Genomic DNA, 12,429 nt, shown 5'->3' with positions numbered 1-12,429 from the left:
CAAGTCCTGTTAGAATGTTATAGGTTTCTATGAGATCCCCCCTTACTCTTCTGAACTCCAGTGAATATAATCCTAACTGACTCAATCTCTCCTCATATGTTAGTCCTGCCATCCCAGGAATCAGTCTAGTAAACCTTCGCTGCACTCCCTCTATAGCAAGAACATCCTTCCTCAGATAAGGAGACCAAAACTACACACAATATGCCAGGTGTGGCCTCACCCAGACCCTGTATAATTGCAGCAAGCCATCCCTGTTTCTGTACTCGAATCCTCTCGCTAAGAAGGCCAACATACCATTTGCCTTTTTTACCGCCTGTTGCACCTGCATGCTTACTTTCAGTGACTGGTGTACGTGAACACCCAGGTCTCGCTGCATATACCCCTCTCTCAGTTTATAGCCATTCAGATAATAATTTGCCTTCCTGTTTTTGCTACCAAAGTGGATAACCTCACATTTATCCACATTATACTGCAGCTGCCATGCATTAGCCCACTCACTCAACTTGTCCAAATCACCCTGAAGCCTCTGTGCACCCTCCTCACAACTCACCGTCCCACCCAGTTTTGTGTCATCTGCAAATTTGGAGATATTACATTTAGTTCCCTCATCTAAATCATGAATGTATGTTGTGAATAGCTGGGGTCCTAGCACCGATCCCTGCGGTATCCCACTAGTCACTGCCTGCCATTCGGAAAAAGATCCATTTATCCCCACTCTTTGTCTCCTGTCCGCCAACCAATTTTCTATCCATCGCAATACACTAGTCCCAATCCCATGTGTTTTAATTTTACATGCTAATCTCTTTTGTGGGACTTTGTCGAAAGCCTTCTGAAAGTCCAAATAAACCACATCCACTGACTCCCCCTCAACAACTCTACTGGTTACATCCTCGTCGAATTCTAGTAGATTTGTCAAGCATGATTTCCTTTTCGTGAATGCATGCTGACTCTGTCCGATTCTACCACTACTCCAAGTGCTCTGCTATAAAATCTTTGATAATGGACTCTAGAATTTTCTCCACTACCGACATCAGGCTGTTGGGTCTATAATTTCCTGCTTTCTCTCTAACTCCCTTTTTAAATAGCGGGGTTACATTAGCTACCCTCTAATCTGTAGGAACTGTTCCAGAGTCTATAGAATCTTCAAAGATGACCACCAATGCATCCACTATTTCTAGGGCCACTTCCTTAAGTACTCTGGGATGCAGACCATCAGGCCCTGGGGATTTATCAGCCTTCAATCCCATCAATTTCCCCAACACCATTTCTCTATTAATACTGATTTCTTTCAGTTCCTCTCTCTCACTAAGCCCTGTGTTCCCCAAAATTTCTGGTATGATATTTGTGTCTTCCTTTGCGAAGACAGAACCAAAGTATGCATTTAGTTGGTCAGCCATTTCTTTATTCCCCATAATAAATTCCCCTGTTTCTGACTGTAAGGGACCTACATTTGTCTTCACCAATCTTTTTCTGTTCACATACCTGTAGAAACTTTTACAGTCAGTTTTTATGTTCCCCACAAGCTTGCTCTCGTACTCTATTTTCCCCTTCTTAATCAATCCCTTGGTCCTCCTTTGTTGAATTCTAAACTGCTCCCAATCCTCTGGTCTGTTGTTTTTCCTGACAAATTTATATGCCTCTTCCTTGGATCTAATGCTATCTCTAATTTCCCTTGTAAGCCATGGTTTGGCTACCTTTCCCGTTTTACTTTTGCGCCAGACTGGGATAAACAATTGTTGCAGTTCATCCATGCGCTCTTCAAATGTTTGCCATTGCCTATTCACCGTCATCCCTTTAAGTAACATTTCCCAATCCATCATAGCCAACTCGCGCCTCATACCTTCGTAGTTTCCTTTACTAAGATTCAGGACCCTAGTCTCAGAATCAACTACGTCACTCTCCATCTTGATGAAGAATTCTATCATATTATGGTCGCTCGTCCCCAAGGGCTCTCGCACAACTAGATTGTCAATTATTCCTCTCTCATTACACAATACCCAGTCGAGGATGGCCTGTTCTCTCGTTGGTTCCTCAACATATTGGTCCAGAAAACCATCCCGTATACACTGCAAGAATTCCTCCTCTACGGTGGTGTGACTAATTTGATTTGCCCAATCTATATGCAGATGAAAGTCACCCATAATTACAGATGTTCCTTGATCGCATGCATCCGTAATTTCCTGTTTAATGCCATTCCCAACATCACCACTACAGTTTGGGGGGTCTACATACAACCCCCACGAATGTTTTTTGCCCCTTAGTGTTTCTCAGCTCTACCCATACAGATTCCACATCGTCAGAGCTAATATCTTTTCTCACTATTGCGTTAATTTCCTCTTTAACCAGCAATGCAACTTTTGCATTTTGTCTGTCCTTCCTAAATACTGAATATCCCTGGATGTTCATTTCCCATCCCTGGTCACCTTGCAGCCATGTCTCCGTAATCCCCACTATATCATACCCGTTTCCATCTATTTGCGCGATTAATTCATCCACTTTATTGCGAATGCTCCGCACGTTAAGGCACAAAGCCTTAAGGCTTGTCTTTTTCACATTACTTGTCCCCTTCCCAATATTTTGCACTGTGTCCCTGTTTGATTCAGGGCCTTGATTTCTCTGCCTATCACTTTTCTTATTCCCCTTACTGTCTTTTGTTCTTGTCTTTGATCCCCCCTCCTCTGACTCCTTGCAAAGGTTCCCATCCCCCTGCCATTTTAGTTTAAACCCTCCCCAACCACTCTAGCAAATACTCCCCCTAGGACATCAGTCCCGGTCCTGCCCAGGTGTAACCCGTCCAGTTTGTACTAGTGCCACCTGCCCCAGAACCGGTCCTAATGCCCCAGGAATCTAAAACCCTCCCCCTCATACCATCTCTTCAGCCACGCATTCATCCGATATATCCTGCTATTTCTACTCTGACTAGCACGTGGCACTGGTAGTAATCCTGAGATCACTACTTTTGAGGTCCTACTTTTCAACTGACTTCCTAGCTCCCTATATTCTGCTTTTCAGACCTCTTCCTTTTTTTGACCTACGTCTGTACCAATGTGTACCATGACCATTGGCTGTTCACCCTCCCCCTTCAGAATGTCCTGTAACCGCTCTGAGACATCCTTGACCCTAGCATCAGGGAGGCAACATACCATCCTGGAGTCTCTTTTGCAGCCACAGAAATGCCTATCTATTCCCCTTACAATTGAATCCCCTATAACTATTGCATTCCCACATTTTTTACTCCTCCCCTGTGCAGCAGAGCCAACCGTGGTGTGACGAATTGGGCTGTTGCTGCTTTCCCCTGAGAGACCATTCCCCCCAACAGTATCCAAAGCAGCATATCTGTTTTGCAGGTGAATAGCCACAGGAGATTCCTGCACTGCCTGCCTAGTCCTCTTGCTCTGCCCGGTGGTCACCCATTCCCCTCCTGCCTGTGGGGTCTGAGCCTGCGGTGTGACCACCTCACTATACGTGCTATCCACGATACTCTCCGCCTCGTGGATGCTCCACAGTGTCCCCAGCTGCCACTCCAGCTCCGAAACCCGGGCTTCCAGGAGCTCAGCTGGACACACTTATGCACACATGCTGGTCCCAGTTACTGGAATTGTTCCTGGCTTCTGACCTGGAGCACGAGGAGCACACCACAACTTTGAGCTCTCCTGCCATGATTTAACCCTTTAAATTAAATTAAACCTTCTGGAAGATCTTAATGTCCAATAATATCAGTTACTCTAGGGCCCTTCTTCCCTGGTTCTCGTTACTACAGAAGTCCCTAAAAAAACACTACTTACTTTATTTGAAATAAACTTTTCTTACCTGAGATACTTATCCAGCTATTTAGAGTTATTCTGTAACAGCAGTGACTCACCAACCAATCACGTTGCAACTCTCCTGTGACGTCACTGTTGGCTTTTTTTTTCAAAACTCCGGCGCGCTGGAAGAGCTCCTCTCTGCTCCGCTCCCAGATGTTAAGAGACTGGGCCTCGATCCTCGGGCTCGATTTATAGGCTCCCCTCTCGGAGTTCTCCCCACAGGTCCGCTCCGCTCCCGGAAGGTAAGAGCTTAATGAGTACTTTGTATCGGTGTTTACTAACCTCTCCAAGTGCCTGTTGATATTTTTCCCCGATCATTGTTTCTAAAACCTTACCCACCACAGATGTTAAACTGACCAGCCTCTAGTTACTAGGACTGTCCTTACACCCTTTCTTGAATAAGGATGTCACATTTAACACTCTCTAATCTTCTGGCACTTGCCCTGTATCTAGGAAAGATTTGACGATTATGGCAAGTCCTTCCACTATCTTCACTCCCACTCCCTTTAGCAATCTGGGATGCAAGCTATCTGGACCGGATGACTTAGCCACTCTAAGCACAGCCAGCCTTTCCAGTACAACCTTGGGGCGGCACAGTGGCGCAGTGGTTAGCACCGCAGCCTCACAGCTCCAGCGACCCGGGTTCAATTCTGGGTACTGCCTGTGTGGAGTTTGCAAGTTCTCCCTGTGTCTGCGTGGGTTTCCTCTGGGTGCTCCGGTTTCCTCCCACATGCCAAAGACTTGCAGGTTGATAGGTTAATTGGCCATTATAAATTGCCCCTAGTATAGGTAGGTGATAGGGACAGGTGGGGATGTGGTAGGAAAAATGGAATTAGTGTAGGATTAAGATAAATGGGTGGTTGATGGTCGGCACAGACTCGGTGGGCCAAAGGGCCTGTTTCAGTGCTGTATCTCTAAACTAAACTAAACTAAACTTCCTATCAAGTTGCACCTCATCCATTCCCTCTACCATCTCAGTTTCTACCCAAACTTCGTCCGCATCCTCATCCTTGGTAAACACCGATACAAAGTATTCACTAAGTAATGGCACAGTTCTAAATATGGTGCTGGGACAGAGGGACCTGAAGGTTAATGTGAATAGATCTCTGAGCATGGCAGGTCAGATTGAGTGGGTATTTATCAAAGCCTATGGGATCTTGGGAATCATAAATAGAGGTATTGAGTACAAAAGCAGGCAAGTTATGCTGAACCTTTATAAGGCTCTGGTTAGACCACAAGGAGAGTTCTGGTCACCTCACTTTAGGAAGGATGTGAGGGTCGTTGAGAGGTTCTAGAGGCGATTTACCAGAATGGTTCCAGAGATGAGAGATTTTATCTACAAGATTAGTTTGGAAAAGCTGGGGTTGTTCTCCTTGGAGCAGAGGAGATTGAGGGGAGATTTGTTAGAGGTGTACAAGATTACGACAGGTTTGGATAAGGTAGACAAAGAAAAACTGTTCCCATTAGCTGACGGTACAAGGACTAAGAGACACAGATTTAAGGTTTTGAGTAAGACATGCAGGTTGGATGTGAGGAACTTTTTTATGCAACGAGTGATAATGACCTGGAACTTGCTGCTTTTGAGGGTGGTGGAAGCAGAGATGATATAAGATGCCTAAAGGATTTTGGATGAGCATTTGAGGAAAATAAACATGTACCACTACAGGAATAGAGCCTGCGAATGGGACTAATTGCATTGCTCTGCAGAGAGCCTGCATGGACTTGATGGGCCGAATGACCTCCTGTGCTGTTATGACTGACTGGGTGATGTGTGAGTTGCTGGAGAACTTGCAGATGGTGGTGTTCCCATGCATCTGCTGCCCTTGTTCTTCTAGGTCGTAGAGGTTGTGGGTTTGGAAGGTGCTGTCGAAGGAGCCTTGGTGAGTTGCTGCAGTGCATCTTGTAGATGGTACACACTGCTGCCACTGTGCGTCAGTGGTGGAGGGAATGAATGTTTAATGTAGTGGATGGGGTGCTTCCGCTGTGCTTCTCCCACATGCCCCTTCGCTCTGCTCACCCCCACGTGACCTCTCTCCAAGTTCCCTTCCCACACCCTCGTACTTCTACCATTCCCCTCGCGGTCCTCCTGCCCCTCTGCTCTCTTTATCCCCTCACGCCATGCCTGCACCCCTCATATCCCTCCCACTCCCCTTGCACCACTCCTGCTCCCCTCACAGCCCATTCCGCTCCCATAGTGGCCCCTCCTAGCCCCTTACCTCCTGGCCCATCCTGCTGCCCTCACCCTCCCCCTCCTCGCCCTGCTCTTGTGCCCCCTTAAGCCCCCTCTGCTGCTCTCGCACCCTCCCTACTCCCCTTATACTCTTCCTCCTCCCCTCCTGCAAGCTGACTTCCCTCATGCCCCTCTTGCTCCCCTCGACCCTTACACCCCCCCTCCCATCACAGCCTTCCTGCTCCCCTCATGCCCTACCCATTCCCCTCGTGACTCTCCTCACGCATCCTCTTTCCTTTTGTGCTCTCTGGGCCTCATTCCACTTGTGATTATGGAACCTGCATCCCTCATACCCCGCACTTCCCTCACATCCCCCCTACCAGTTCCCTCACAGTCCCCACCTTGCACCATCCCACTCCCTGTGTGGCCCTCCTCGTATCCACCCCGCTCCTTTCACAACTATTCTCCCATCGTGCCCATCCCGCTTCCTTCATACTGTTCCCACTCCCCTCTCAGCACCTCACTCCTCTGATGGCTCTCAGTCCCCTTGCACTTGTCATGGCCCACCTCCCTCATGTGCTCCCCCCGCTCCTCTTGTGCTGTCCTCTCTGCCTGTACCCCCCAGTTGTCTCATGCTGTTCCCCATGTCCTCACTCCCCTCATGCCGATGTGGCCCTCATTTCCGTCACTCTCCTTGGGGCCCAGCTCCCTCATGCCTCACCTTTTGTGCCCCTCACTCCCCTCACACCTCCCTTTTCACAAGGATGTGTGCTTGGACCACTGTTCTTCACTATTTACGTTAATAGGGTAGACATAGGGAAAATGTTTCCACCCAAATGGGAGACCAAAAATCGGGGCCATAAATATAAGATAGTCTCTAATAAATATAATGTGGAGTTCTGGAGAAACTCCTTTACTAGGAGAGTGGTTTGGAATATGAAACTCACTACCACAGGGAGTGGTTGAGACGAATAACAGATGCATTTAAGGGAAAGCTGGATAAACAGATGAAGGAGAAAAGACTAGAAGGATAAGCTGATAGGGTTGGCTAAAGAGTGGTGGGAGGAAGCTCTTATGGTGCATAAGCAGTGGCATAGACCAATTGAACCGAATAGCCTGTTTCTGTGCTGTATATTCTGTGTAGGGAGTGACTTGAGGGAGGAAAGAGAGGAGGAGGAGGAGAGGTTTAGGGAGGGAATTCCTGAGCTTAGGGCCCAGGAAGCGGAAGTGGGCCTTGGTGAAGCAAATGAAATCTTGGATGTGAAAGAAGCCAGAACGGAAAAGCTTAGAGATCGTGGAGGGTTTTAGAGCTGGATCTGGGAGATAGGAACGGGCAAGGCCATGGAGAGATTTGAACATGGATCAGAATTTTAAAATTGAGGCGTTGCTGAACCCGGAGTTGATGTGGGTTAGCAAGCCCAAGGGTGATGGGTGAACGGGACATGATGTGGGTTAGGACTCAGGCAGCTCAAATTTTTAAAAGGTGATATGTGTAGGCCAGCCAGGAGAGCATTGGATACTCAAGACTGGATGTAACAAAGTCATGGATGAGGGTTAAACCAGCAGATGAACTGAGGCAGGGGCAAAGATCGAAGTAGGCATTCTTGGTGATGTGGAGTTCATGCGATCAGCAGCTCTGCTCAGAGTCAGATAGGACAACAAGCTTCCAAACGGACTGGTTCAGCCTTAGACAGCGACCATGCTTCTGATCTGTGAAGTTTTAGCATGTTAACTATAGTTTTATTTAAATCATTGAATGATACAGCACAGAAGGAGGCCATTTGGCCCATCATCCTATGTCCTTCTTTGACAGAACTATCCAATTATTCCCACTGTGCGGGAACAGTGGCGCAGTGGTTAGCACCGCAGCCTCACAGCTCCAGCGACCGGGTTCAGTTTTGGGTACTGCCTGTGCGGAGTTTGCAAGTTCTCCCTGTGACTGCGTGGGTTTCCGCCGGGTGCTCCGGTTTCCTCCCACAGCCAAAGACTTGCAGGTTGATAAGTAAATTGGCCATTGTAAATTGCCCCTAGTGTAGGTAGGAGAATGGTGGGAATTTGGTCGGGAATATGTGATTAATGTAGGATTAGTGTAAATGGGTGGTTGTTGGTTGGCACAGACTCGGTGGGCTGAAGGGCCTGTTTCAGTACTGTATCTCTCTATGACTGTGCAGATTTTTCCCTGTCAAGGATTTATCCAATTTCTATTTCAAAGTTATTATTAAATCTGCTACCACCACTCTTTCAGGGAGTGCACTCTAGATCATACCAACTCATTTACCCTCTGGTTCTTTTGCCAATTATTTTAAATGTGTGTCCTCTGGTTATTGACCCATTTGCCACTCGAAACAGTTTCTCCTTTTTACTCTTAGCAAAGCCTTTCATAATTATGAACACGTCTATCAATCTCTCCTTAACCTTCTCTGCTCTCAGGAGAACAACCCCAGCTTCTCCAGTCTCTCCACATAACAGAACTCCCTCAACCCTGGTACCATTTTAGTAAATCGCTTCTGCACCCTCTCCAAGGCTTTGACATTTCTCGTAAAGTGTGGTGCCCAGAATTGGGCACAGTACTTCAGCTGGGGCCTAATCAGTGATTTAAAAAGTTTGGCATAACTTCCTTGCTTTTGTACTGTATGCCTTTGTTTTCAAAGCCAAGGATGCCATATGCTTCTTTTAAGCGCTTTCTCAACTTGTTCTACCACCTTCACCTTCAAAGATTTGTGTATGTATATCCCCAGGCGCCTCTCTGCATCCCCTTTAAAATTGTACCATTTTGTCCCTCTCATTCTTCCTACAAAAATGAATCACTTCACACTTTTCTGCATTAAATTTCATCTGCCATATGTCTGCCCATTTCACTAGTCTGTTTATGTCCTCCTGAAATGTGTTACTATTCTCCTCACTGTTTACTACATTTCCAAGTTTTGTGTCATCTGCCCTGAATATACAAGTGCAGGTCATAAATATGTATCAAAAAGAGCAGCGGCCCTGATGCTCCGTCCTCAGGAACGCCACTGTCCACTTCCCTCTAGTCTGAAAAACAAGCGTTCACCATGATTCTCTGATCTCCATCCCTTAGCCAGTTTTGTATCCAAGCTGTCACTGTCCATTTAATCCCATCAATTTTCTGTATAGACATTGCAGGGTTAATTTTGTGAGGCTTCACTAGATGTGAGTACAAGTTAGAAAGGGGCTTTAATACTGATGGCTAGCACTGGAAAAGGGGCCATGTGAAATGACCCTTGTATATCAAGGTGCTGCAAACAAATGTATAGATGAAGGCTAGGAACAATTAAAACAAAATTCTTGATTTGAAATAGTGTGCTGAATCTTCAATTAAATATTGAAGTTCTCATTTAACGAGAATGTACTTATGATTATCTGAGGTTGAGGTTGGCCTTCAGTGGTTGATTCAAAACAGGCTATGTGAATTCACAGAATCACAGAATCAGAATCACAGAATAATACAGTGCAGAAGAAGCCCTTCGGCCCATCGAGTCTGCACCGATGCATTAAAACACCTGACCTGTCTACCTAATCCCATTTGCCAGCACTTGGCCCATAACCTTGAATGTTATGACGTGCCAAGTGCTCATCCAAGTACTTTTTAAAGGATGTGAGGCAACCCGCCTCTACCACCCTCCCAGGCAGGGCATTCCAGACCATCACCACCCTCTGGGTAAAAACGTTCTTCCTCAAATCCCCCTTATTGGCAGCCTGATTAACACCGGCCCAATTTTCTTTTTCATTACCGATTCGCTATCACCTGTTTTACGCTATCACCAAAGCCAGTTTCAACCCCTCTTGTGTTTATGTTTGTTTTTCTCTAGCATGCTTACTTTGGATTATAAATAAACTTTTAAAGGTGGGTCTCCTGTGGTGGTGCCGAAAGTAAACAGCAGCAAATGTAGAAGCCAAAAGCTGTTTCTTTGTGCCGTGCTGGATTATTACTTCCTGCTGAAATGACTTTCTTATCTTTCTTTATGAAGGAAAAATTGGCATCGAGGCAACAATTAAATGAAGCAACACAGCAACTGCTTCAACAAGCTGAATACTGCACAGAAATGGGTGCGGCAGTCTGCACTCTGCTCTGGAGTGTCTCCAGCAACGAGGAATCTGTTAAATTTATCCTTGGAGGAGTAGGTTGTATTGGAACTTTAAAGTATACCTGCAGGGCAAGGTGGTTGAGCAGCAAACCTCAAACTTGCTCAAAGCTTTGTTTACTTTTAATGATGATGAGTTACATTTTCAAATTTAGACTTGATCTGATTACAAACATTCGGCCAGGAGCAGGAATCAATAACGGAGAACTGTGAGCTAGAATTGGCTACGGGATCATCGGAAAATATGGGGACCAGATAAGACAATGTGATCCTAAAACTAGAGAGGGCTAAATTAAGGTGCGCCCATTTATGCTGTGGTCCTAAAACTAGGGAGGGTTAAATTCAGGTGCTCCCATTAGTATTACTTCCGTGAACACAAATGGTGAGGTCTGAGGAGCCTCGGATACTGGGCCTCAGGCTTCATAATGAAGAGGGTGCTGTGGGAGGAGGCAGGTGCTCCAAGTTTGGGCTGCTGCTAGTGGAATGGCCGCAGGAGGTGGTTAAGCTCAGGATCAGGGGGCCGGGTGAGTCGGGATCGGTGGGGGATTGAATGGGTGTTGGCAGACCAGGGTGGAGGGCTCAGAGGTCTGGGTTCTGTGGTACGGGCTCATAGGTCAGATGGCTGATTGTGTTGAGTACTTAGCTTTTTATTATTTAGTCGATAGGGTTGGTTTTCTTGGTGCTGACTGTCTTGGACAAACCAGTGTTGCTGGACATCTGAAACAATTACACGACCATTCATCTTCTCTTATAGCTCAGATGCCATAGATATGAGTTTGCTTACCATTTTCTGCACTGCCTCCCAAATCTGGATATCTCATCTGTGAATCATAGAATGGTTACAGCACAGAAGGAGGCCACTCGGCACATAATGTCCATGCTAGCTCTCTGCAAAAACAATTTAGCTAGTCCCACTGCCTGGCCCTATCCCCATAGGCATGCTTGTTTTTTCCCTTCAAGTATTTATCCAGCTCCATTTTGAAAGCCACAATTCAATCTGCTTCCACCATACTCTCAGGTAGTGCATTCCAGATTGTAACCACTCGCTGCGTAAAAATGTTTTTTCCTCATGTCACCATTAGCTCTTTTGCCAGTCACTTTGAATCTGTGTCCTCTGGTTCTCAACCCATCTGCCAAAGGGAACAGTTTCTCCCTATCTGTTCTGTCCAGACTGCTCATGATTTTGAACACCTCTAAGGAGAATAACCGAAGCTTCTCCAATCTATCCATATAACTGAAGTCCCTCATCCCCAGAACCATTCTCATAAATCTTTTCTGCACTCTCTCTGAACCTTTCATGTCCTTCCTCGGGCTGAATTTTGTTGAGGTCCCAACGTCAGGATTCGTGGCGGGGGGGATGGAAGATTGTGCCGGCAGAGGTCTGCCACGGAGCCCGATGCCGGGAGTGCCAGACCCAATCTTCCCAGTAGCAGTGAGGCTCCATGGCAGCCCCACCGCCGCTCAATGACAGGACCGGACTTTGCATATTTAAATAAGGAGCATGAATGCATTTAACTAAAATTGACCACTATCTTACCGGCTGTCCGCGATCTTGCGGTCGGAGGCCGTCACTCACGCACCTTCTTTGCCCAACCACCTTCAACAATTTAAGTACATATACCCCCAGATCTCTCTGTTCCTGCACCCCCTCTTAGAATTGTACCATTTAGTTTATATTGCCTCTCCTTGTTCTCCCTACCAAAATGTATCACATCACACTTCTCTTGCATCTGCCATGTGTCCACCCATTCCTCCAGCCTTTGTTCTCTTGAAGTCTGTCATTATCCTCCTTGCAGTTCACAATACTTCCAAGTTTTCTGTCAGCTACAGATTTTGAAATTGTGACCAGCATACCCAAGTCTCGGTTATTAATATAGATCAAGAGAAGCAGTGGCCCCAATACCGATCCTTGGGGAACCCCAGTATTTACCTTCCTCCAGCCTGAAAAACAACCATTCACAACTACTTCCAGTTTCCTGTCACTCATCCAACTTCATCTTTGCTGACAAGGCTATTTGGCACTTTATCAAATGCCTTTTGGAAGTCCATATACACCACATCAACTGCATGACCCTCATCAACTCTCTGCTATCTCATCAAAAAAACTCAATCAAGTTAGCGCAAAACGACCAGATCTTCCCCCCCCCTCCAGAGCTACTTCCTGTCTTATCCACCTACCAGAGAACTAATACTCGCCCTCCCCTACTTCACCGCTCCTTCCCACTCCCTTTTACCACAATCCCACCCCCTCCCCATTTCTTTCCCGCTTTCCCACTTGCCAAAGACCTTATACAGCCCCTCCACCACTGCACCCTGCCTTTTTACCCCCCAAACCCTCTCTCCCCTCCTC

At 46.6% G+C, this 12,429-nt stretch overlaps 1 protein-coding gene across 5 annotated transcripts in view; it reads left to right on the top strand.

Moving 5' to 3' along the window:
* The window catches only part of hsf2bp (heat shock transcription factor 2 binding protein), a 245,369-nt gene that overhangs the window by 61,521 nt on the left and 171,419 nt on the right, over positions 1–12,429 (top strand). For 4 of the 5 annotated variants that reach the window (XM_068040083.1, XM_068040085.1, XM_068040082.1 and 1 more), the window contains one exon: positions 9,966–10,115. The exons of the other annotated variant lie outside the window; for it this stretch is intronic. In XM_068040083.1, the coding sequence (XP_067896184.1) occupies positions 9,966–10,115 (150 nt within the window). The remainder of the gene's footprint in view (positions 1–9,965; positions 10,116–12,429) is intronic. 5 annotated transcript variants of the gene reach the window in all.

Source organism: Heterodontus francisci, chromosome 10 (assembly GCF_036365525.1).
Source record: "Heterodontus francisci isolate sHetFra1 chromosome 10, sHetFra1.hap1, whole genome shotgun sequence".
NCBI lineage: Eukaryota > Metazoa > Chordata > Chondrichthyes > Heterodontiformes > Heterodontidae > Heterodontus > Heterodontus francisci.
The sequence above is the reverse complement of the archived record's forward strand: the minus strand, read 5'-3'. Positions and strand labels throughout refer to the sequence as shown.